The sequence below is a fragment of the Zea mays genome, chromosome 4 (assembly GCF_902167145.1).
Source record: "Zea mays cultivar B73 chromosome 4, Zm-B73-REFERENCE-NAM-5.0, whole genome shotgun sequence".
In the NCBI taxonomy this organism is placed as follows: Eukaryota; Viridiplantae; Streptophyta; class Magnoliopsida; order Poales; family Poaceae; genus Zea; species Zea mays.
The window spans coordinates 145,144,903-145,171,278 of record NC_050099.1 but is presented as its reverse complement, the minus strand read 5'-3'; the positions used below and the strand labels follow the sequence as shown (position 1 = coordinate 145,171,278).

The window sequence follows — 26,376 nt, the reverse complement described above, 5'->3', positions numbered from 1 at the left end:
TGCTGAGCACCGACCATAAGTGAGCTCACCCTTGCTTAATTTTGATCAGAAGTTTACAGATGAAGTTATGATGCTGAGCTCCATGGATGCTAATATGGTGATACCCCCGGTCATCTTCCTGTGGATGGATGTCCATGTTTCGCTGTACTTTGATGGATAAAGGTTAAGACATTATGTCTGTTCAAAGTGTAATATATTAATATAATCGTTATTTACGCTTTTATGCATTGTCCTTTTGATATATTACACTTGTGACGTCAACATCTGTGTGGAAATAGATCCTGGCACACATATGCTATGCGCCCGGCTCTACCCTTTAGAAACGGGTGTGACGCATGCCGAGTCTAGTAATAAAACATTGATTAGCCTGATAAAAAAAGATATCTGATCATCATAAGCATTGGCATAAGATTTTGTCTGAAGCATTATGGGCTCATAGAATATCTAAACACTGTGCTACTAAAGTATCTCCGTTTGAGCTTGTCTATGGGTAGGAAGCAGTGTTGCCTATAGAGATAAGTTTAAATGCTGACAGGTTCGTCAGACAAATGATCTAACTGTCGGTGATTATTATAATTCAATGATGGACAATACTGATGAAGTGACCAACAAGAGAGTGACAGCTTTAGGAGAAATAGAAAATGACAATATCATGGTTGCCAAAGCTTACAACAAGAAGGTCAAGGCTAAATCGTTCCGGGCAGGGGACCTGGTATGGAAGATCATGTTGCCTCTATGGAGCAAAGACCAGAAGTTTGGGAAGCGGTCGCCAAGCTGGGAAGGCCCTTATAAGGTCAAGTAGGTGATGTCCGGTAATGCATATTTGTTGCAAACATTACAGGGCAAAGACTTGCCCAAGGCGTTAAACGAGCGTTTCCTCAAGAAGTACCATCCTAGTATGTGGCAAGATGCCTAAGAAAACTGATGTGAACATATCGAGTTAGTTGTTTTTGGTTTGCTCAAGCTCCGCCAAAAGGCAGGGGGCATATGTTGGGTGCCAGAAAAGGATGGGCGGATGATCCGGCCCTGGGGCTGGACAGTCCGCGATCCAGACAATCCGCACTGGTGGTGCGAACGGTTCGCGCAGAATCAGTTAGAATTCCGAGTTTCTTGCGGGATTTGTTAGCTAAAACCACGGATTTAGCTCGGGATACGAATTGTAACGGGTCCAAATCTCCCCTCTATATATATGGAGGACTACGACCGATTAATCATTAATAATCGAATCAATAATCAGTTTACATCTCGTTTTTATCTTATGCATTAGGAGTAGTTCTAGTTTAGCCCTAGATTAGTCTTTCTCTACCCCAAATCTTCAGTCCTATTCGGTTCTACGTCGATTAGAGGCGTCTTGAGTGGCCTACAGATCTCAAGACAAAGACTAAGATCTCTTCTCCCCGACAGGGTCCCTCCCGTGAGCGAGATTCAGGTGCTGCCGGCGAACTCCGTCGCCCCTGCGCACGCGCGGACCGTCCGGCACGTCATGCAGGAACCCGAGCCCTGCACCAGGTCGTGGACCATCCGGCCCCTGGCCGTGGACCGTCCACGCCTCCGCAGAGAGCACTGCCGCCGATTATCATCGCAGTGATTGACGTCCGGATCGGCGCCAACAATTAGTGTAAAGAAATACCATGTACAAGGGCTTGGTGGGGCACAATAAAGTGATGTAACACACAAATTGTGGGGCAACTCTTTACACACTTTGACCAAATCACATGCATTTTATGTTCCTACTTTGGGCAGAAGATGGTCAGCAATGACAAGAAAAAGATTATTGCTAGCTGTTATTTGAGTGTCATAATGTACATTGTTCAGGATCATATTTGCTAGCTGTTCAGCAGATCATAGAAAAGAAAAGATACTCTTGTAACCAGCAAAAGGATCGCCTCCTTGACTGTCATTTCTGCTCCTCAATATTTCCTTGCAATATTCCTTAATATCAAAGGGTTGACCTGCAACTCCTACTTGCTTTGTGCATTGAACAGCCTGCTGGAAGGGCGGAAGGGGATTGCTGATGCAGGATTTCCTCTTCTCAGATGGGCTGTCACGTTGAGCTGCAAATTTGAGGGAGTTTTCAACTGGACTACATGTTTTGAAAGGATTTTCACCTGGACTTCCTTTCTTGAAAGGATACTCAACTGGACTATTAATAAGGATTTTGCTTTTCTCCGATGGGCTGTCCTTTTCGCCCAAAAACGCTTGAGAGCTTTCATATGGAGTTGTCAGCATCTTGCTCTTCTCAGATGATCTGACACGCCTAGCTGCAAACTGGAGAGAGTTTTCAGCTGAAGTGCTCGGTACATTGCTCATCTTGCTCTCCTTTCCACCCGCAAACCCAAGAGGGCTTTTATCTAGATTTGTCAGCACCTTGCTCACCTTGCTCTCCTTTCCACGTGCTGCAATTTGGAGAGAGTTTTCAGCTGGAGTTCTGATCAGGGTCTTGTTCTTCTCCAGTGAGCTGTCTTTTCCACCCGCGAACCGAAGAGAACTTTCAGCTGGCGTCGTGCCCAGCATCTCGCTCTTCTCAAACGGGCTATCCATTTTTCCAAACAGCATGCGACTCCTTTCTGAACTTCTACCCAGGATCCCGCGGAACTTCTCAGCAGTATTGGTTGGAGAGACCCTAGGCTCAACAGGATCAAAATCCATTGTGGTGGCCTCACCCGCATGCAGACAACCATGCTTTACTCCAAACTGGTCCCTTGATATCTTCATCTTCTTCAGTATAAGAGGTTCATATGAGCAATCCATGGATTTTGATAGCATCAGAGTGGGGAAGTCTTTGGACTTTTTGCGTATGTGATCAAAAATCGTGCTGTCTGTGGCACCTTTGCATTCTGCCTCTGCTGGTCCAGGAGCTGATGCATCATATGTAAGCAAGATAATGCACATTTCAGCTAGCTAATAATAAATGTCCAGATTCCAATTGAAGGAGAACAAATGAACCATAAAAGTGAATATAACTTGTATACTGTTTGCATCATTGTCTTACCTCCATACTCTTCTTCAGGCAGTAGATCAAAGCTTGGGACCTCCCTATAATCATGAAAATAGCACGTTACAAAAATACTGACCAAGGTTCATAAAACATGCCTTGAGTATGTTTTTTTGGGAACAAAAGCAGCAGGAGCTCTCTGCCATTCAATTAAGTGAGAGAAGAGTGTTCGAAACACATATTACAGGTTGATCCCAAAGAGCAAAGGATCCAGTAACAAATCCCCCAAGAAAACCATCTGGGGACCAAAACCATCCAGTACAAAAGTTGTGCTGTATGCTGATCTGACACATTCTAAAAGGTTGGATAATCCCTAGTCTGATCAGTATTTCGGGTTATACTGGTAGATGACAATAACTTAATATATTGTTGGCGAACAAAAAAAAAGATTAAGCACTCACAGTGAAGCCAAGTTGTTAAATTTTATGGTTCCCACTGCATCATCAGCTTTCTCGAGAGCACTGACAGCACTCACAGCAGCGCCATCATCTTCTATGACATAAACCTCTTTGGAAAGAGGGTTCTGTTCAGTGTGAGATTGAGATCGGCTTGTTCGAGTTGTCCTGGAGCTAACCAAACAAATCTCTGAAGGGATATTGTACGTAGGTTCAAGGTTATCTATCCCATGCTCCTTGGTCACGTACAAACCATCTTCCCTGCTTACTACATGCTTCTTGTGGACATCAAGACCAACTTCAGCATATCATTGAAAACATAAACTATGTAAGCATAAAAATGATATGTGAATAATCTACCGAGACTCAACATTGAAGGAAAGTACTACCGGATGGTGATATTACCATATTCTTCAAATATTAGATCAACCTTCAGAGTCACCCGTGCATTTTGGGGGCATGGCACAAAAACTTTTACAGAATATGGGCTGCATTTTAAAAAAACTGGCCAGTGAGAAATTCTGTAATAACATATGCTGGTAAAGAAGAATGAATTAACATATCCTAGAATAACAAAGGTTGTTACCTGTGGAATTCATGAGTCCTGGAAGAAAGAACCAAAAGAACGACAAACAACCATCCACATTAGCAGAAGAAAAATAGATCGTCAAAGGTATTAGATCAGTTTGATAAGAGAGACACTGACCTTATATTCTCATGAAAGAGGATCACATTGTCTTCCTCTGAGGCCACAACCTAAAAAACAATGTTATAACATTTAGTTAGTTTTAAAAGGACTTAAGAGCATCTCCAAGAGACTCTTTATTTTTGAATTTTTTTTGACTCTTTATTTGTCTCTCCATAAATATTAAACTCTATATATAACATCTCATTACAACAGACTCTTCAACATGCAAGTTAGCTTGGCTAGCGAGAGTTGCTAGCCAAATTTGGCTAGTGAGGGAGTTAATTTAGAGAGCCTGATAGCTTAGTAAGTTAAATAGCTAGTCTGTTGGAAAGCTATTATACTATTAAGTATCTAAAATTTAGCTTAACAAACTATTTAGCTAGTTTCTTGGAGATGCTCTAATGACCTGAAACTAAGTTAAATAAGGTACCATGTCAGCACAGTTGCGTTTACTGGATTTAACTGCCTGTGATAGACGAGTTAGTGTTACAGTAATGGTCGATTTCCCAAGTCTGTTTCCAGTTTCCTCTATGTGTATGTCAATTTTGGGTGGTAATGATGACATTGATTCTTTGATATGATTCCCAAATGGATAATTGCGCCCTGTGGCCAATTCTATCTTTCTTGCATCAGCAGTTGCCAAGGTCTCAAAGCTATAAACTCCAGCAGTCTTCAGAGCCTGAGGTGGCAAGTGATCAACTCAAGAATTAATTATGCTGACTGCAGATACAAAAGTGTTTATATAGCAATCACAAAATTAATAACCTTTGCTGTTACAATTCCAATCCCAGGCAGTTGTTTCAGCAGAAATGGACTGCTCTCCCAAAGCTTTTGATGCAGACTATTTGCAAGGATCATAGAATTAATGGCAGATCTGTAATTCTTTTTGTATATAAAATATTCTCGCATGCATTTGGCAATCCTACATCCATTTGAGCATATTGCATTTGTTTCCTGCATGGGAGTCCACTTAAGTCAACATAGTAGGGGAGAAAATCAAGGGGTGTCTGAACCTAAACAAGCAAACAACCTGGTTGAGGGATAAATCATGGATTAGAGAGTCTCCAGTTAAGCAATCATTTGCTAGCAAGAATATTTTCTCTTCTCTTGTCTGAACACGCTTCTTCCTTTTTCCATTCTTCATGACAATATGAAATAGAAGTCTACCATCTTTGTCAGCGTTTATGTCATTTAGAATCTTCTTATCATTTCGGCGTAGTTGGATCCCTTGATACACCAAAACATAAAAATAAAATAAAATAAAATGCTTGACACTTAATAATCAATTCAAAATCTGGACATGCACCTACAAGTTATCTCTGCAGAGTGACAGATGACATGCAATAAATCTTCCAAACTGCAATAGCCAGAAGCTTTGACTATAAGCTTCATTGTATCAAACTTCAGGTAGAATTTTGCCATCAGCCTCCCAGGTTCTGAGAATGAACAATTAAATCTTAAAGGAGAGTCCTTTTGACAAACAATTGCAAAACAGACACATGAGAATGAAGCGACAGATTGGAGCTTGGTAAGAAAATGGAATATACAAGAGCACATGGATTCAGAATAGTAGAATATAATATTCTCAGTTATCACGTAAGGCTAGGGGCAGAGGTGACAATAAACTCTAAATTTTACACTATAAAATTTAAGGATCGGATTAGAATTGAACCCTATTTGTATTTATTTTTGAACTAAAATTTATTTAGAGCCTTACTATTTTGTGAAGAAGAATTTGTATCACGATCCATTACGACCCTTACGTAAGGCTAGGCTCCAAGTACCATACCTGTATGCCCAACCTCAGAGTTGGGAGGACAGAGAAAAGGTGTATTCATGTCATTACCAAAATGTTCTGAAGGAATCAACACAGTAATATTTCCTCTGATGAGCAAGTGCGGGTGGGTTTGCTCCGCCACATGGGACTGGTGGACGAACAAATCTCAGTTAGGCTGGAGGCGCTAGAAGAATACAGCAAGCTCTTCACCAAGCAGCTGTCTCAAGATCATGTTGCAGCGCTGGCGGCACTGTTCGGGTGAATGGTGCCTGAAGACAATGAAGCTCCAAGCTAATTTGTTGGTCTAAGCCCCTGGCTGTTCTGTTGGTCGTTAGTCGCCTCTTCCCTATCCATGGGCTCCAAGCTATTCTTCAGTCCCATCCCGGAGGATTAGTGCGGGGAGGCCTAAGCCCCTGGCTGTTCTGTTGACTGTTGGCCGTTAGTCGCCTCTTCCCTCCCATCCATGGGAAAAATTTGCTATTTTACCCCTCAAAAATCTTGTTTTAGAATGTCCGTGGGCTTAATCGCAAATCTCGACGTGATACTGTTCGGGTCATGGTGGACTCAGTGAAGCCTGAGCCCGGAAGTGGTCTGGTTACAAGAGACTAAAGAGGCTGACATCCCTAGTCGTATGGTTTTGTAGATGCTCAGTGTGGAGTTTGATGAAACCATATTTCTCCCGGCAGCTGGCACTCAAGGGGGTACTGAGTACAAAAGAATCCGGAAATCTTGGCCCCCATCAAAGGTCCATTCTTAGGATCTGCTACCTTGATCACTACAGGAGAATCTGGGAATCTTGGGCGCCTCAAAGTGCTGTTTTTTCGTTTGGCTGATGGCACACAACAGATGCTGGACTGCTGATCGATTGGCCAAAAGGGGTCTGAATCACCCACACAAGTGTCCTCTTTATGATCAAGAGGCTGAAACCCTGAACCACCTCCTTATTTCTTGCGTTTTCACAAGAATTTTCTGGTATATGCTTTTAAGGAAATTTGGGTTACACGCCCTGGCTCCACAACCTGGCCTCACATCCTTCTTGGAGTGGTGGAAGAGGGCTGCAGAGGCAGTGCAGGGAATGGTCGAGAAAGGGCTGGATTCTCTTATCATTTTGGGAGTCTGGAAGATTTGGAACCTCTGCAATAGATGTGTGTTTGATGGAGAAACCCCTAGCCTTTCTCGAATCCTGAAGCAGACTGACGATGAGAGAAGCCTCTGGGAACTAGCAGGAGCCAAGGGTCTCTCTTATTTGGTTGCTCCCTTGACAGTCGTCTGATGACTCTTCCTCATGAATTTGTTTCTTTATACTTGTTTCTGGCCTCCGTAAGGAGCATATTTGTATTTCGGTCTTCTACATACCTTTTCTCTTCTTAATATAATTTAAGGCGTATTTTCCCTGTGCTTTCGAGAAAAAAATTGTTGGGATTTTAATTTGATTTATCGTGCTGAAGATAAAAGCAACAACAATGTTGATAGAGCAATTGTTGATTTGGGGTGTCTTACTTCTCACCGCACCCCCATACTCACATTATATTTCACCATTATATAAGAAAACCCCTTACACTTGTTCTATTTACACTAATACTCCCCCTCAAAATGGGCTAAATATATTCAACATTCCCATCTTGTTACATGCCAACTCATTATCCTTAGAACCTAGACCTTTTGTGAGACTATCTGCTAACTGATTACGAGACCTGACATACTTCAACTTCAAAGCCCCAACATCAATCTTTTCCTTGATAAAGAACCTATCAATCTCCACATGTTTCATGAGGTCAAACTGGACTAGATTATTTGCTATGTTGATTGTAGCTACATTATCACAATGAAGTAACATGGTCCCGTTCTTCAACACCAGAAGCTCTTTTAGAAGACTTGTCAACCACATCATTTTCACATAAGGCTAGAGCCATTGCTCTTTGTTCTGCCTCTGCAGTAGACCGGGACACCACTGCTTGCTTCTTGCTTCTCCATGAAACTAGATTACCACCAACAAAAACACAATATCCAGATGTGGATCTTCGATCATCCCTACTGCTTGCGTAGTCAGCATCGCAATACCCTTCTAGATTTAGGTGTTGGTTTGCCCTAAACCACAAACCCTTGTCAGGGGTTCCCTTTAGGTATCTCAGGATTTGATAAATTACCCTCATATGCCAAGCTCTAGGATCATGCGTGTACCTACTCACCACACTCACTGCATAAGCAATGTCTGGTCTTGTGTGACAAACATATATACTTCGACCAACTATCCTCTGATATCTTTCCCAATCCACAGGATCACCTAACTCAGCACAAGTTTGGTGATTCTTATCACTGGGTGAGCCACATGGACGACACCCAAGCATTCCTGTTTCTGCCAACAAATCAAGGACGTACTTCCTTTGAGAGAGAATAATTCCCTTAGATGACCTAGCAATCTCAATCCCAAGGAAGTATCGAAGTGGTCCAAGATCCTTTACCTCAAAGGCTCTACCTAGCCTTTCCTTTAGTTTCTTGATCTCCTTCACATCATCTCCAGTGATCACTATATCATCAACATAAACAACCAGAATAGTGATACAAGAACCCTAATGTTTGTAGAAGATCGTGTGATCTCCATTGCATTGATAATAGACCATATCACAAACTGCTCGTCTGAATCTATCAAACCATGCATGTGGTGACTGCTTCAGGCCATAGAGTGACTTCTTAAGTTTGCACACTTTCCCAATTGTCTGTTCATTTGCAAACCCAGGTGGAATTTCCATATAGACCTCGTCACATCCAGCTGATGAAGCGTCCAACCAAAATTGGCCACACACCCATGTCTTGTTCTTTTGAAGGGCAAGCAACTCTTCTTTCATGACATCCTTCCACTTTTGGTCCTGTTTAGCACACTTCCAATCCTTCAGAATAGATATTGTTTGTAGAGATGTAACAAATGTTCTATACGCAGGAGAGACACTAGAGTATGAGACATACTTAACAATATCATGTTCATAACCATAACGAGAAGGGGGTTTTCCAGCATTGACTCTAGGATATCTTCTTTGTGCAAGAGGTAATTCTACATGTTTAGAGGGAGGAGCAACATTACCAACCAGAACTGGAGAGGAGTTTGAAGAGAGGTATGGGACTAGAGCTTCAGCTTGTTCAGATTGTGTCTATTCAGGTAGAGGTTGCTCCCCCTGCTTCTTAGCTCGTCTTCGATCGTACACTATAGGTCGTTGCCCCCCTGCTTCTTATTCACCTCTTCCCCAATAGAACATGGGATTGTCCCAACAATCACAGCTTCATCATCCTGTATCCCCTCCAGACCATTGACAGTTGGATCATCATGATCTCCATAACCACTTCTTTCATCATTACTCACAATCTCTGTGGTTATCACTTCCCTCATTTATGGTGGAACCATACCTCCAACAATCACCCCTCCTGAAGTCTTACTAACTAAATCACTACCTTGGTCACAATCATCCTGGTCACTATCATTCTCCCCCTCTCTACGGTCACTTCCATTGACTGGAGAGAAGTCCTCTAGAAATTTTTCTAGGTCAACCTTTCTTGTGTAGTATGGTTCCTCCTCACGGAATGTCACATCCATATTCACAAAGAGTCTCCTCCCAATATGATCCCAACACTTGTATCCTTTCTGAGTAGAGGCATAACCCACGAAAATGCACTTGATAGCTTGAGGATCCAGCTTGCTCACCATAGGTCGATGATCTTTCACAAAGCAAGCACAACCAAAGACCTTGGGTGGAACTCTAAAGTTATGGTTTCCCAACAGGAGCTCAGCGGGTGATTTCATATAAAGTATCCTTGAGGGCATCCAGTTGATGAGGTATGTGGCTGTCATCACTGCTTCACTCCACAAGTACTTAGGTACATTCATCTAAAACATTAGAGACCTTGCTACCTCCAACAAATAGCGGTTTTTTTGCTCAGCTATACCATTCTGAGGTGGAGTTCCAGGACAAGTTGTTTGATGAATGATTCCTTGATCTGAAATGTATGATCTAAACTCATTATTCACATACTCTGTTCCATTATCTGTCCTAATGATTTGAACCCTTGCATTAAACTGATTTGCAACCAATTTATGAAAGTCTTGAAAGCACTGGAACACCTCATTTTTATGCTTAAGAATATAGATCCACGTCATACGACTGTAACAATCAATAAAGGTGACAAACCACTTAGCACCATTCACAGAAGTAACAGAGCAAGGACCCCAAACATCTGAGTGTATCAGAGTAAATGGTTCATAACTGCGAAGACCAATACTGGGATAGATGGATCTAGTATGCTTGCCAAGCTGACATGCATCACATACAAGCCTACGTTTGTCCACTCCCTTAAACATAGCAGGGTGCAGCCGTCTTAATGTCTCAAAAGATATATGTCCTAACCGACAATGAAGTAGCAAAATTTCCTTCACATCACGTTCAGTAACTGCTCTCAATGCTGATTCTTCTTAACCGATGAACCACAACCCATCACGTCTGACTCCAGTCCCAATCCTTCTCCCAGTCCCCTTCTCTTGAAAGACACAAGTGTTTTCATCAAAAGTTACTATACACTTGAACTGATCAATGATTGAACTTACAAAAATGAGATTGACCGGAAAAGATGGGACATGTAGGACTGAGGATAAACTAAGAGATGGTATACACTCTATAGACCCTACACCATGGATTCATTGGGATGTGCCATCGACAATTTGAACAAACTCAGAATGTGTATACGGGATGTAAGTTTTGAAAGAATTGGATATGCCCATGACATGCTTAGATGCTCCTGAATTTATGACCCACTCTTTGTGATGCCTACATGAGTATGTAAGAGCCTGTTTCTGAGTACCTTCCCCCATGTGGGCATAGTTGGCAAAATAGGCTGGCTTCAGCTTCCCAATATCATCATCCTTCGCACCGCTACATTTCTCTAGCTCCTCAATTGTCAACCTCAATCTCGCTACTTCAGCCTTCTCAGCATCAAGAGCCTTAACAACTGCCTCTTTCTCCTTCACCAAATTAGACTATCTCCTTCTAGGAAACACCCCAGCCTCCAGTTCCCTCGTCATCGTCGTCATCCTCGCCAACACCTCCGGTGTTGCCCCCGCCTTCTTGAACTACAACTCCACCCTTCGCATCAACTCCATCGCCTCCTGCAGCGGTCTCGTCAGCTCCTCATGTTCCCTCCTAAGCTTATCTTCGTCAGCTCCTCTCGCTCCCATCGCCTCCATCCCTCCCATCCCTCCTCGATCGTTGTTGGAAACGGTTCCACTCTGCCGGTCACCTTAGTAGGTTCCTCGGTTCTCCCTGGATCGTTATATATCAACGACGTTCTCGTAGCCCCACATATCACTCATAATCTTCTTTCTGTTCGTCGGTTCACCACCGATAACTCTTGTTCCATTGAGTTTGACCCCTCTAGTTTTTCTGTGAAGGGATATGGCCACCAGGACCCCCCCTCGCCCGTTGTGACAGCTCGGGGCCACTCGACACGCTCTGTCCTTCCACCACCGGCGTGTCTCCGCCTCCCGTCCTGGTCTCCACCACCTCCTCCACCACTTGGCGTCGTCGTCTCGACCATCCAGGACCTGACGTCGTGACCAAGATTACCAGCAGTCAGATCTTTCATGTGGTAGGGAACATTTTGAGGGTCTCTGTCATGCTTGTCAGTTAGACCAACATACTCGTCTCCCATTTACTACTTCTCGGACTGAGCAGGCTTTTGATCTGGTTCATTATGTTCTCTGGACCTCCCCTGTACTCAGTGTATCTGGTTATAAATACTATTTGGTGAGGTCGCTGACATCGCACCAAGGCTGATCTGCACCATATCTAAAAGAATTATCAACAAAAGAACAGTGCAAGAGGCTATGGTCAATAGGAGATGGATTTGTGATATTAGGGGCGCTCTATCAGCAGGGGCCTTGATTGATTTTCTGCACCTCTGCGAAGCTCTATCGGATTCACCGTTGTATCCTGATATTGAAGATAGGCACATTTTCTCCATAGCGCTAGATGGTAATTACTCGGCTAAAACTACTTATGCTGGTCTCTTCCAGGGTTCGTGCTCCTTTCATCATCATAAACGGATCTGGAAATCCTGGATGCCACCCAAGTGCCATTTCTTCCAGTGGCTGGTGGCACACAACAAATGTTGGACTGCTGATAGGCTAGAAAAAAGAGGCATGAACCACCCGGTTAGGTGCCCTCTGTGTGATCAAGAACCTGAAAGCATTGATCATCTGCTGGTCTCCTGTGTGTTCTCAAGAGTGTTCTTGTACAACCTTTTGAGAAAGTTTGGGTTGCACAGCTTATCCCCTCAGCAAGTGGAGACTTCCTTCTTTGGTTGGTGGGAGATCCTCAGCTCAGGTCCTCAGTATGAGAAAGAAAGGACTGGACTCTCTTATTTCCTTAGGGGCCTGGATGATCTGGAATCATAGGAACAAGGTGGTGTTTGATGGAAGGACCCCTTGTATCTCCTTCCTACTTCAGGCTGCTAGTGAGGAAAGGGAGATATGGCAGCTGGCTGGTGCCAAAGGGCTTTCCTTTTTGGCCGGCCAAGCTTCCTAGCTTCTAGGGTTGTAGTTTCTTAGTCATAATTTTTATGGATAGTTTTGTGTATGCCTGCTTCTGGCCTCCATTAGGAGTGCTTTGTACCTGGGTCTTTACGGCCCTTTTCAAGAGAAAAAATTGGTGATTTTAGATGATTTTCCCATTTTCTTTGGACTTTTCCTCTTCGGTTGAAGTCTGACACGTTCACCACCCTCACACACTTCTTCGCCTGGGTATCCACCAAGTTTCGTCACCCGGTCCGTGCCCTGCAGTGTGACAATGGCCACGAGTTCGACAACCACGCCTCCCATTCTTTCTTTCTCACTCATGGCGTCCACTTGCGTCTCTCGTGCCCCTACACCTCTGCCCAAAACGGTCGGGCCGAACACATGATTCACACCACCACCAATGTGATATGCTGCCTTATCTTGCAGGCATCTCTCCCTGCCAGCTACTGGGCAGAGGCCCTGCACGCTGCTACACACCTCCTCAACTGTCTTCCCTCGAAGGCGGTGAGCCACCCTACTCCCCAGTTCGCCCTATACGACACAACCCCCTCCTATGACCACCTTCGCGTGTTCGGCTGTGCCTGCTATCCTAACACTTCTGCCACCGTTCCCCATAAGCTATCTCCTCGCTCCACTCGTTGTCTCTTCCTTGGCTACTCCCATGACTGTTAGACTACCCGTCTAGGGTTAGTGCTATTCCCTGTGTAATGACCGTTATACCCCTGTGTAATGGGCCTTGGCCCAGTTACTCTTCCTATTTAATACCACTCCCAACCCCTGATTAGGGTATGGGTTCCTATTCTAACATGGTATCTTCAGTCTAGGTTAGGTCCTGTTCTCCTCCCAGCCGCCAGGGGGCTTCCACTGCCGCCGCCAGGGGTTTCCCCCTCCCTGCTGCCGCCGCCGGCCAGCCCCCACCCTCCTCCTCCCGCCGCCGGCCCCTCCCCCCATCTCAGCCGCCGGCCCCTCCCCTCCCCTCGCTCTCTCTCCCTGGAACTCGGCCGCCCGACGTCCGTCGCACCCTGCCCAGGAGCCCCGCCAGGACGCCGCTCACCCTCCCCGACCGAGCTTCCGCGCCCCGCCTGCAGCGCCCCGTGCGCCCCTGCTCCGCCGGCCGTTCGGCGCCACCCTCGGCGCTGCTGCTCCCATGGCCGCCGGCCGCCTTCCCTTCACCGACGCCGCCGCGGTCGCTCCCGGCTCGGACCCGACCGCCGCTGCCGCGCCTGGAGCAGGCCTGGACGCAGGAGCCGCGAGCAGGGCCGCCGCCACGCCTGGAGCGGGCCTGGCCGCAGGAACCGCCCGCCTGGGCTTCACCACCGCCCCCTTGAGCGCGGCCTCCACCCTGCACGCCGGCCTCGCCTCTCCCTCGGCCGTCGGACCTCCCCTGCCCAGTCTCACTGCCCCCCGCAGCGAGCACGCTGGTGGCAGTGCCCCGTACATCGACGGCCTCGGGCCCCTCCGTGATGCCACTCCCATGGCCCTGCGCCGTGGCTCTCCGCCGGGGTTTCCCACCATACCGGCACCCGCCGAGCACAACCCCGCACTCGTCGCCGCCCTCGCTACGATCCAGGCCGCTGTGGCTGCCTCGCGGGAGCGTGAGCGCGCCACGTCCCTCGCCCTGGAGCACGAACGTACCCTGGGCGCCGCTCTGACCACCCAGATGGCCACCGCGCAGCGCCTCCTCCTCGGCCGCCCGCCGGTCGCTCGTGAGGACCCCCCGGCGATTCCTGCGGCCATCCCCGCCACTGGCCTCGACGTCGACCACATCGGTGCTCTCCACACTCAAGCCGCCGGACTTCACAACATCCGGGCCCTCGTGTCCGTGGTGTTGGACCCGGCGTCCTCCCACTACCCTCGTTGGCGTGGACAGGTCCTCCTCACTCTGCGGCGGTATGCCCTCGCCGAGCACGTCCTCGACGACCTCGACGCTCCGCCGACTCCCTCCTGGTGCCTCATGGACAGTGTCGTCCTCTCGTGGCTCCACGGCACCATCACCGTTGAGCTACAGGACATCATCCGCGACCAGGCGGACACGGCTCGTCAGGCGTGGCTCGCTCTCGAGGACCAGTTCCTCGGGAATCGGGACGCGCGGGCACTCCACCTCGACGCCCAGTTTCACCTGTTCTCTCAGGGGGACCTCTCCGTGGGAGAGTACTGCCGCCAGATGAAGGGCCTGGCTGACTCTCTCCGCGATCTCGGCGAGCCCGTTGCCGATCGTACCCTGGTGCTGAACCTCCTGCGTGGCCTCAGCCCCCGCTACGGCCACCTGAAGGCTCTCATCAAGAGGAGCGTGCCCTTCCCCACCTTCCACGCCGTGCGTAACGAGCTTCTCCTCGAGGAGCTCACCATGGCGAATGAGGCACCCACTCCTGCCTCGGCCCTCTACAGCGCTCCCACCAGTGGTCAGCCGCCTTCAGGGGGCCAGGCCACCCGTCCTCCGTCGACCGGGGCTCCCACCCGCCCCCCACCTGCCGTCCCGGCGGCCCCTCGTCCGACTTCCACGACCGACGGGGGTCGTCGCTCCCGCAAGGGCGGCCGTGGGAGCGGCGGCTCCTCTCGTGGTGGTCCCTCCGGCCGGGGTGGCGGCCACGCGTGGCCGTCCTTCTACAACCCCTGGACCGGGACCATCGCCATGTGGCCGGGCCCGGCACCGAGTACCCCCCGTCCTCCGGCGCCCGCCCTCCTGACTACACCTCACTACGGCGCACCTCCTTATGGTGTTCCCGTCGTGCCCCAGGCTCCGCCCGCGCTCCTGCCCCCGGGGACCCACACCTCGACGCCTTGGTCCCCGCCGGCTGGTGGTTGGGACAGCACCTCCCTCGCTGCTGCCTTCAGCACCATGGCGATGACCCCACCCCCCTCCGACTGGGTGATCGACTCCGGTGCCTCGTACCACACCACCCCCACGGCAGGCACGCTCTCTCGCTCTCATCCCCCACTCCCCTCTCACCCATCCTCGATCGTCGTTGGAAACGGTTCCACTCTGCCAGTCACCTCAGTAGGTGCCTCGGTTCTCCCTGGGCCGTTTTACCTCAACGATGTTCTCGTAGCTCCCCACATCACCCACAATCTTCTTTCTGTTCGTCGATTCACTACTGACAACTCCTGTTCCATTGAGTTTGACCCCTCTGGTTTTTCTGTGAAGGATCTGGCCACCAGGACCCTTCTCGCCCGCTGTGACAGCTCGGGGCCTCTCTACACGCTCCAGCCCTCCACCGCCGGCGTGTCTCCACCTCCTGCCTTGGTCTCCACCACCTCCTCCACCACATGGCATCGACGTCTCGGCCATCCTGGACCCGACGTCATGACCAAGATTACCAGTAGTCTCGATCTTTCATGTAGTAGGGGACATTTTGAGGGTCTCTGTCATGCTTGTCAGTTAGGCCGACATACTCGTCTCCCATTTACTACTTCTTCTTCTCGGGCTGAGCGGGCTTTTGATCTGGTTCATTGTGACCTTTGGACCTCCCCTGTACTCAGTCTTTCTGGTTATAAATATTATCTGGTGATTTTGGATGATTTTTCCCATTTTCTCTGGACCTTCCCGCTTCGGTTGAAGTCGGACACATTCACCACCCTCACACACTTCTTCACCTGGGTATCCACTCAGTTTCGTCGCCCGGTCCGTGCTCTGCAGTGTGACAATGGCCGCGAGTTCGATAACAACGCCTCTCGCTCCTTCTTCCTCACTCATGGCGTCCAGTTGCGTCTCTCGTGCCCCTACACTTCTGCCCAAAACGGCCGAGCCGAACGCATGATCCGCACCACCACTAATATGCTCCGCTGTCTCCTCTTCCAGGCGTCTCTCCCTGCCAGCTACTGGGCAGAGGCCCTGCATACTGCCACCCACCTCCTCAACCGTCTTCCCTCGAAGGCGGTACGACACCCTACCCCCCACTTCGCCCTTTACGGCACAGCCCCTTCCTATGACCACCTTCGCGTGTTCGGCTGTGCCTGCTACCCTAACACTTCCGCTACCGCTCCACATAAGCTTTCTCCTCGCTCCACCCGCTGTCTATTCCTTGGCTACTCCCCTGACCACAAGGGGTACCGGTGTCTGGACCTCACCTCCCACCGCATCATCATCTCTCGTCATGTTGTCTTTGACGAAGATGTGTTTCCCCTTGCTGGCTCCACCCCACCCACCGATCTTGACTCCCTCCTCGAGTCCGATCCGATTCCTCCCCCACCTTCGGCTCCCCGTCTTGCGCCGTTACCTGCTCCTCGCGCGGCCCCGTCGACCCCGCCTGCGCCACGCGCGGCCCCGTCGACCCCGCCTGCGCCACGCGCGGCCCCGTCGACCCCGCCTGCGCCACGCGCGGCCCCGTCGGTCCTGCCTGCACCACGCACGGCCCCGGCGATCCCGCCGGCGCCACGCGCGGCCCCGTCGACCCCGCCTGCGCCACGCGCGGCCCCGTCGACTCCGGCTCGATTCGCCAACCCCGCCCTCGTCTACCATCGCCGCGGCCACGCCACTACCTCGGCACCCCCCGCCGCGTGCCCATCGACGAGCGCGGCCCGCTTCGCCGACCCCGCCGTCGTCTATCACCGCCGTGAGCCGGCCCCTCCTGCCGCTCCCGACGTTCCGGTGGCTCACTCCGAGTCCTCCGTATACCACCCGGTCGCCATCCATCGCGACCCCGGGCACGTCCACCCGATGGTGACTCGTCGCGCTGCTGGCGTTCTCCGCCCCGTCGACCGGCTCATCCTGGCAGCCGCTACGACCAGCACTCCACCCGACGCTTCCCCGGTACCCTCCTCCGTTCGCACTGCCCTCGCCGACCCACACTGGCGTCGCGCTATGGAGGAGGAGTACGCGGCCCTCTTGGCCAACCACACTTGGGACCTGGTGCCGCGTCCACCAGACACCAACGTGGTAACCGGCAAGTGGCTATTTCGCCACAAGCTAACCTCAGACGGCTACCTCGACCGCTACAAGGCCCGTTGGGTCCTTCGGGGCTTCACCCAACGCCCCGGAGTGGACTACGACGAGACCTTCAGCCCTGTCGTCAAGTTCGCCACTGTTCGCGCCGTCCTCTCCCTCGCCCTCTCCCGCGACTGGGCGATCCATCAGCTCGATGTCAAGAATGCCTTCCTTCATGGCACTCTGACGGAGACTGTCTACTGCAGCCAGCCCACCGGCTTCGTCGACGCTGACCGTCCGGACCTGGTTTGCCGGCTGAACCGATCCCTGTACGGCCTCAAGCAGGCGCCACGGGCTTGGTACAGCCGCTTCGCCTCCTACCTGGCCTCTGTCGGCTTCGTCGAGGCCAAGTCGGACACGTCCCTGTTCATCTACCGGCGCGGCGCCGACACCGTCTACCTCCTGCTCTACGTCGACGACATTGTGCTCACGGCATCCACCGCCGACCTCCTTCAGCGCACGATCGTCGCCCTTCAGCGGGAGTTCGCGATGAAGGACCTGGGGCCCCTCCACCACTTCCTCGGCGTCACCGCCGAACGTCGGCCCCAGGGTCTCTTCCTCCACCAGCGCCAGTACGCCATCGACATCCTGGAGCGGGCTGGCATGTCTGACTGCAAGCCCTGCTCCACGCCTGTCGACACTCAGGCGAAGCTCTCTGAGGACGACGGGCCTCCGGTCGCCGACGCGACGTCCTACCGGAGCCTCACCGGCGCGCTCCAGTACCTCACGTTCTCCAGGCCCGACATCGCTTACGCCGTCCAGCAGGTGTGCCTGCATATGCACACTCCGCGGGAGCCCCATCTCACTGCGCTCAAGCGGATTCTACGCTACCTCCGCGGCTCCCTCAACTACGGTCCCCTACTCCGCCCATCCCCGACGTCGGAGCTCGTGGTCTACACCGACGCTGACTGGGCTGGCTGTCCCGACACGCGCCGGTCCACCTCCGGCTACGCCGTCTTCCTGGGCGCCAACCTCGTCTCTTGGGCCGCCAAGAGGCAGCCCGTCGTCTCTCGCTCCAGCGCTGAGGCCGAGTACCGTGCCGTGGCCAATGGCGTGGCCGAGGCCTCCTGGCTGCGCCAGCTCCTCCACGAGCTCCACAGTCCCCTCCAGCGCGCCACCCTCGTCTACTGCGACAACGTCAGCGCGGTCTACCTCTCCACCAACCCCGTGCAGCATCAGCGCACGAAGCATGTGGAGATCGACCTGCACTTCGTCCGCGAGCGTGTCGCTGCCGGTGACGTCCGCGTTCTCAGCGTCCCCACCACGCTTCAGTTCGCCGACATCTTCACCAAGGGGTTACCGTCGAGTGTCTTTTTAGACTTCCGATCCAGTCTCAACATCTGTACAGGATAGAGTTGTGACTGCGGGGGGGTGTTAGACTACCCGTCTAGGGTTAGTGCTATTCCCTGTGTAATGACCGTTATACCCCTGTGTAATGGGCCTTGGCCCAGTTACTCTTCCTATTTAATACCACTCCCAACCCCTGATTAGGGTATGGGTTCCTATTCTAACAATGACCATAAGGGGTATCATTGTCTTGACCTCGTCTCCCACCGCATCATCATCTCTCATCACGTCGTCTTCGACGAAGATGTGTTTCCCCTTGCTGGCTCCTCCCCACCTACCGATCTCGACTCCCTCCTTGAGTATGATCTGATTCCCCCTCCACCCCAAGCGCTCCGCCTTGCGCCATTGCCTGCACCACGTGCAGCCTCGATGCCTCCGCTCGCTCCTATTCCCGTGCCAAGCACGGCCCCGTCGACCCCGCCTGCGCCACGCGTGGTCCCGACGACCACACCTGCGCCATTCGCGACTTCGTCGACGAGCGTAGGCTGCTTTGCCAACCCTGCCTTCGTCTACCACTAACGCGGGCACGCCACTCCCTCAGCGCCCACTGACCCGGGCCCGTCGACGACCACGGCTTGCTTCGCCGACCCCACCGTCATCTATCACTGCCGCGAGCAGGCCATGCACGCGGCTCTCGACGTCCCGCTCCGAGCCGCCTTTGTAGCACCCGATCGCCATCCACCGTGACCCCGGGCACGTCCACCCGATGGTGACTTGGCGCGTCGACAGCATTCTCCGCCCCGTCGACCGACTGATCCTGGTAGCTGATACGACTACCACTCCTCTAGACGCATCCCCGGTCCCCTCCGTTCGCACCGCCCTCGCCAACCCACATTGGTGTCACGCTATGGAGGAGGAGTACACGGCCCTGCTGGCCAACCACACCTGGGACCTGGTGCCATATTCACCAGGCACCAACGTGGTCACCGACAAGTGGCTCTTTCGCCATAAGCTAACCACGGACGTCTCCCTCGACCGCTACAAGGCCCGTTGGGTCCTTCGTGGCTTCACCCAGCGCTCCGGAGAGGGCTCGTTGGGGACTTGAAGCGAAGATAGAAGAGATGCGTCATCGATCTCTCCATGTTTGACAACCTTCTGGTGGCGATCCACTGTGTATTGTGACAAGAATTTCTCATTCGCTTGACGCATGTAGTCTTCGTAATGTTGTTGCCCCTCGGCTGTTAGACTTTCAACAGCCGACTTTAGGATATTGTCCGGGGAAATATCGGTGTGATCTTTAGAACCGACCATTTGAGGGCCTCATTTTTAGTAGATCTAGACACCTGTTCTCCAGCGGAGTCGCCAAAAAGTGTGTTGGCGCCGATCTGGGAGCCAAACACTGGCAAGGACCGCCTGGCGGTACTCACTGCGGAGGCACGGATGGTCTGCGGCCCTGAGCCGGACGGTCCACGACCTGGCGCAGGAGCGGCTCCTCCTCTGCGTACGTCCGGACGGTTCACGCCTGGGGCTCAGACAGTCCGCGATGGTGCAGAGGGTCTTCTTCGCCGCAGCCTAGATCTCGCCTCCCGAGAGGGACCCGTCAAAGAGGAGAGATCCTAGGGTGTGTCTTGGCGTCGGCACGCCACCCAAGACGGCTCTAGTCGACGTAGAGCCGAAGAAAGGTGAAGATTTGAGGTAGAGGGAGGCTAAACTAGAACTACTCCTAATACATAAGGAAAAAATGATAAGTAGATTTGATTTAATCGATTGTGAGGGGTTCAATCGGCCGTAGCCTTTCATCTATATAAAGGGGGAGGTCTAGACCCGTTATAAGTCGTTTCTCGAGTTAATCCCGCAGATTTAGCTAACAAATCTCGCAAGAAACTGGAATCCTAACTGATTCTGCGCACGCGCGGACCGTCCGCTCCACCATCGTGGACCGTCCGGACTGCGGACCGTCTGGGCTACAGGGCCGGACCGTCCGCTGCCCAAAAGTGGGCTCAACAGTAAGTATGCCAAGGTATTAGGGCCTCAAGAAACATGGCAGTCACTGCAGAAAATATTGCAATACAGATTCACAAATGCAATGCATGATATTTATGTGAAATTGATCCATGCACAGTTTAAAAGGTAGATGATAACACAGTAACACAACACAATTCCTGAAATAGGAGGGCGATATTTCCCGATTGGAGCCATAGGAACTTAGACATACAAATCCAACAACAGCAGCTCAAGGGATACTATTCATTGGTCCACAATCCTAAAATGCTGGATGGGGGTAGGGAGAGCGTATCTAGACCAATATAATGTGAGTTAAGCTTCATGGATCTCAGGATCTGGCTGATTGATATCTATAACATATGATTTTAAGCTACAGTCTACTTTATTTTGCAGTGTGGGCTGGATGCATCCAACCCATAAGTTCTAGTGTTTTATCCCTGCAGATTGAGCGCTAGACCATACAGCATCTTGTGATTGTGATCTCTGCATTTTCATATTGGTAGAAAGAAGAAAACTTTACCTAGCGGTTGTAAAACGAAAGCTCCTTCATCTGTCCAAATCAGTCCATACTCCACCAACTCATGAATCTTATCGACACATATATCTGTATATTTGATTGCTTAAGGTCAAAGCATAAGGCATCCTAACAGAACCATGATGCCAAAATAAGGTACCTTGAATTTGCTTTTCAAGGAGATCTTGAGGAGTCCCCCTCTTAACTCCATAGTTCTCAGGATTCTAGCAATTTATTTCATTATAGTTATGACATGCATTAAATTTAAATGTTAAACGAGAGTATGCATCCACACCTTCCTTATTCTGATGTACAAATACGAGCACTTGATCCACTCAACCGCCAGAATGATGTCAGATACTGTCAACTGAACGATTTCTGCATTTAGATGCTCCACCGCACATGACAGCAACCTGGTGGTAGTTATGTAGTATATATACTTGGTCAGAAGTACAAAATTATATGCAGTTCATATCAGTCTATTTTTAGGTGAAAATCACATGAGACACTAGTTTCTGATTAGAAATCAAGCACTTACTGAGACTCCACCATTTCACATCCATTTAGAAGGTTCTCATATAGATGAACCTAAAAGAAAAATCTAAAACATGTTAGTTCAATAAGCCAGGAAATATATCCTGTCAACTTACAAAGTTAATAAGAGTGGAAACACATGATGATTACCGTTTCTTTTCTTGTCATGATTATAATTGTTCCAGTATCATCGAATGGTGGACGTCCAGCCCTCCCACACATCTGTGGATCACCCGAAATAGAAACTTTCTCAAAAACAAGAGGATAGTCATATAGTATTTTTATATTTTTGAAAATTGAAATTATTAAATGTGTTACGTTAAACTGATAAATTTGGTATACATTTAAACTTCTACATTTTGTGGGGAAATAAGGTAGGAGTGGACCCTACTGTTTTTATATGTGTACTCTATTTTTTTTCTTGAACAACGGAGAGCTGCATGTCATTTTATTAAGAAGAATAAATAGGACACACAGAAGGGATTACTCCCTCCAAACAACAATGCATACACAACGGGAAAAAAATACACACCACACCGACCACAGAAACAGACTCAGCCCATTAACGATCTAGGATGAGCTGCCTAGCAAGGAGCTCATGCATCTTGTGGCCCCTGCCAGGCAACAGAGTACCAAAAAAAACTATAGTACAAGCATAGGCAGAGGGACTAGCGAATTAAACTACCAAGTAAGATGTGAAGCAAGATGTTGGAAGAAGGTAGGCATATTTATACACCAACATTAACCATACAAAATCACAGTAAGATGTGAAGCAAGATGGAGTATCTATTCCTGCATATCAAAGATAATAGATTTATATGACTTTTTTAGGCGAAGAGTTTAATAGGACACATTAGACTCAGTGCACCTGAAGCACCATGGATCTCTCATATTCAACATATAGGCCCTTCTCTTTGTTGCTGCATAATGGAATCTATGTCAAAAACTAGAAGTATAGATATGTCAATTTAATTGATGTCATATCTAAAATTGATTCTCACAAGAACTGTGTTGACTTTATCACAACTGTATGTGCAGGCAAGTTGACGCCATGTGCCAAAGTATTTGTTGTGCATAGAACTTGAAGATCACCCTTGAGGAAAAGCCCCTCAACAAGACCTCGGTCTTTTAAGCAAAGACCACCATTATGAAAACCAACTGAAAATGGAACAGGATTGCATCTGTTAAGCAATCAACTAAAGTTTTATAAGTGTATCAACTAACATGGGCACCTAAAAAGACATTGCTTCCCTTTCAAAAAAAAGAAGACATTACTGAAAAAATGGAGCTTGCAAAGTTAAGGAAGGTATTATGGGTGCCCAGGGAACAAGATTCCAGATAACCTCCATGTATGATGCAAGCTTGCAGTTGCTTGTCACTACAGGTTAGGGAAGCCGCCTTTAGATGTTCATACTGCTGCATTGATTTCATAAATGGATTCGAATAGCCAAGCGATGCTCCAGTTTGTGAAAGGCACTGCGCTGCTTCTTGTGCACCTTTTCTCGTAGAACAGAAAATAAGTGCAGACTTCCCCCTTGAATGTTGCATCAGTATATCTGTAATCCATATTCCATTTATATTTCTGCTATTGAATTTTAAAACTATAATTAACATATGTGCAATGCAGCTACTGAGTGATCGGGAGATGTTACTTACCATAAATAAAACTCTGCAACCTCTACAAGTTGAAACAAACAAAAATAATTAAGCAGTTAGCATTATATAAAATCCAACTATTTGGCACAATATGATACAACTCAGGGAGATGCAGAACCAAATCTGAATTAAAACTTCCCTGCTAACTTTTACTCTAATCGTGACGAAGGAAGATTTTGGATAGTAATGATGCATACCCTCTCAAAAAGAAAGTCATTTTTAGCTGGAGCATAACCTAAATAACAGACAAAGAAAAGGGAAAGAATTAGCAGCACGGAAATGGCTGACGAAGTGGAAGCTGAAAGAACGTTAGGAAGATGCTAGCAATTTGTACCATGTGTATATATGTTCATAAATTTACCTAGTAGCACAAAAAGCACAGGTTTATTCTAATGAAAGAGAACTTGTGATCATTTTGTACAAGAGGTGTTTTACATATGTAAATCAAATGTAACTTCAGTGGCATAGAAAATAGTCAAATCATTATTGGTAAAATCTGAAACACTTTAATGACTTGGTGTCCTTCAAGAAACACGTGACAAAGAGAGCATTTACTGTCAGATTAGCACACAAGTTTACAGCCAGATGAGTACCTACCGCATCTGTTTTTTTAACTTTCTTTGTGTGTGTGTTGTGTGGGGGGGGGGGGGGGGGGCAGGTCCCCACCTGATTGATTTTATTTATTCCGGCAAAACTTTTGGCTCAAGTTCAGAGATTACAAGTTGTTTGAAGGTTTGAATTTACATCGCATCGGTTGTAAAGTATTTGTTACAGACATGAGCCCTTGACATGTGGTGAGTTTGATTCTACTATATATGAAGTCTCAATCATACCAAAGACCTTGGTTGTCAACTTCACTGGCCTCATTTCTTCTCCAAATCTGCAAAAGGAGGATACCATAGATAAGGTAAATTTATTGGGAGTACTCCAGAAAATCTTCAAAATAAAATGTGTTAGTAACCTTTTGATTCCTTCTCGGGGTGCTAAGAGCCACTGTGCTGAAATTTAGTAGGGAAATATCACTTTCTTTATTGGAGTGTGATATGGCAATGCAAATGGTATGCTAAAAATTTACAGCAAAGAGTTACAAACCTATGTCCTCAATATTAGGGATAGTAGCAGAAACAGCGATTAATCGAACATTAGCCAGAGGAAAAGATTTCATGTTATCATGTCGCGATAGCATTTTTATCCTACTGACAACTGCTTCTAACGCAGCTCCACGTGGATCATTTAGAAGGTGAACTTCATCAATAAGGACAAGAGCAATGTCACAGAAGAAACCCAATCTACCACTTTTTATACCATGTCGACTCATAGAATCGAACTTCTGCATGTATTACAATTCCAGTGAGAAAGCAAGAAGTGGGTTAGCAGGCTAATCTTAACTTCTACAGGTCAAAGTAAGTAGTGACATGGACCTCAGGAGTGGTGAGTATTAAATCAGCATCATGGATGGCTTTAGTGTTGCAAAATTCACCGTCACCAGTCATCTCCAAGCAATTGATCCCTAATGGGCCCAGCTTCATGTTCCAGTCCCGCAGCTTTTCCTGTACCAGCGCCTTCGACGGTGCAATGTAGATCTGCCATATAAATCCAGTGAACCACAAGATAAAAATAAAATACACAAATCCTAAACTCGCAATTGCATTATAAGCGCCTTATTATTTTTCAGAAATGGCATTCAGAATCGGTACATACTGTTTTCAGAGTTCCTTTATTTAAATTGAACCTCCAATCTGGTGAAAGGAACCTTGAGAGGAGCCTCAGAATGCAGAGTTCAAATAGTACGGTCTTCCCACTCCCCGTAGGTGCCGAGATAACCATGTTCACATCCGAGAAGAAACATACATGGAAGCACTCACTCTGCAAGGAATTGAAGTATCTGCAGAGAAACCAAAACATTACTTCACTAAATCCCACCTCCACACCAGTCTCTCGATATTACTCCATATCCCCCATAATTCTAAATTTCATTAACCTAACGTTATAATCTCATGCAGTGATGCAATACTCGAGAATATTGGTCAATTCAAACTATACAGATGAGGGTGCTACAATCAGGCAACTGAACAAAGCAAAAACTGCAGAAACAAGGCGCATATACAGCAAAAAAATGAACACAGAGCTTGATAATCAGCGCACGGGTCGCACACCTGAACCTGAACATAGAGCGGAATGGCGGAGGCAGGTCGGAGACGCAGCGTAGCGCGTACGGATCGGCGAGAGAACCCATCCTCGATCGGGCGACCTGACCTCAAGCCGGTGTTACTTGAGATCGATGCAGCACAGAGTTCGCCTGCTGCAGAATCCGAACGATGGCGGTAAGCAATCCGACTGTCCGAGTGACCAGGCTGTGAAAAGCCCGAGCGATCGGGAGTAAAAAAAAAATCCGAGTGATCGGGAGTAAAAAAACATCCGAGCGATCGGTGGCGATGAATCCATCGCGAGGAGTATCATCGAACACCTTGCGCGCGGCGTCGCTTGGAGCCGAGTCGGCGGGGTGATCTCTCTGCTGAACCGAATTGCGGAGCGACGACGTGCGAGTCTAGGAGACGAGTGCGGAAGCGGGAACTTACTCGCTGGTGGAATCGGAGTAACGGAGCGGGGGAGACCGCAGCGAGAGGAGGGAGAGAGGTTGTTGACGACACGGCGGGGAGAAGAGAGAGGATCGGAGGAGCGTCTGCTTGCTTCGAGAGCGGCTTGATCGCAGCAGGAGGAGTAGCTGGCGGATGCTTTGGTGTTGTGAGACGTGAGAGTTGTCGGGTGGTCGGTGGAAGAGAAGAATGAGAGCTGAGCCGTTGTGCGAAGGGATTCAAATTTCGCCGTGGATTTTGCAGGCGGGGCGGGACTCGTTGTTTGGCACGCTTCCCTCCACTCCAGTCCCGTGTCAGGTCAGGTCGTTCGTGCGGCCGTGTCGAGGGAGGCAGCAGGCAGGGTCGCAGCGAGAACAGAGGAGAGCACGCCGACACCGTGAGTCTGTGAGACTGTGACAACTGACAACTGACGCCACGGCTGCAAATGGCCACAACAACACCAACAAACG

The 26,376-nt window shown here is 49.0% G+C and overlaps 1 protein-coding gene across 3 annotated transcripts; it reads right to left on the bottom strand.

Moving 5' to 3' along the window:
• Positions 1–1,662: 1,662 nt before the first annotated feature.
• On the bottom strand, positions 1,663–26,207 carry LOC100278596 (ATP-dependent DNA helicase MER3 homolog). 3 transcript variants are annotated; one of them, XM_020551462.3, is made up of 27 exons: positions 25,910–26,207; positions 25,487–25,632; positions 25,032–25,215; positions 24,752–24,913; positions 24,423–24,660; positions 24,292–24,328; positions 24,164–24,210; positions 23,528–23,565; positions 23,331–23,352; positions 23,018–23,230; positions 22,676–22,832; positions 22,543–22,594; positions 21,825–21,896; positions 21,679–21,728; positions 21,436–21,553; positions 21,301–21,364; positions 21,147–21,230; positions 5,389–5,514; positions 5,109–5,305; positions 4,844–5,032; positions 4,509–4,757; positions 4,097–4,146; positions 3,977–3,994; positions 3,796–3,878; positions 3,397–3,688; positions 2,993–3,036; positions 1,663–2,858 (listed from the first exon to the last, which is right to left on the bottom strand). In XM_020551462.3, the coding sequence occupies exons 2-27, from the start codon at positions 25,564–25,566 to the stop codon at positions 1,843–1,845; spliced, it is 3,882 nt and encodes a 1,293-aa protein (XP_020407051.1). In that variant the 5' UTR covers positions 25,567–25,632; positions 25,910–26,207; the 3' UTR covers positions 1,663–1,842. The 3 variants fall into 3 exon arrangements, with proteins under 3 accessions (XP_020407051.1, XP_020407052.1, XP_020407053.1); XM_020551463.3 differs by lacking the exon at positions 25,910–26,207 and adding an exon at positions 25,798–25,888; XM_020551464.3 differs by lacking the exons at positions 24,752–24,913; positions 25,032–25,215; positions 25,487–25,632; positions 25,910–26,207 and having other exon boundaries at positions 24,292–24,323; positions 24,423–24,489.
• Between the last annotated feature and the right edge of the window lie 169 nt (positions 26,208–26,376).

Coding starts and splice junctions, on each gene's coding strand:
- LOC100278596 (XM_020551462.3), bottom strand. CDS start 25,566: ATGGGTTCTCTCGCCGATCCGTACGCGCTACGCTGCGTCTCCGACCTG. Junction 5,515..21,146: donor TTTCGTTTTACAACCGCTAG/GTAAAGTTTTCT, acceptor GTTCATTCTCAG/AACCTGGGAGGCTGATGGCA. Junction 3,689..3,795: donor TCTAATATTTGAAGAATATG/GTAATATCACCA, acceptor GATATGCTGAAG/TTGGTCTTGATGTCCACAAG.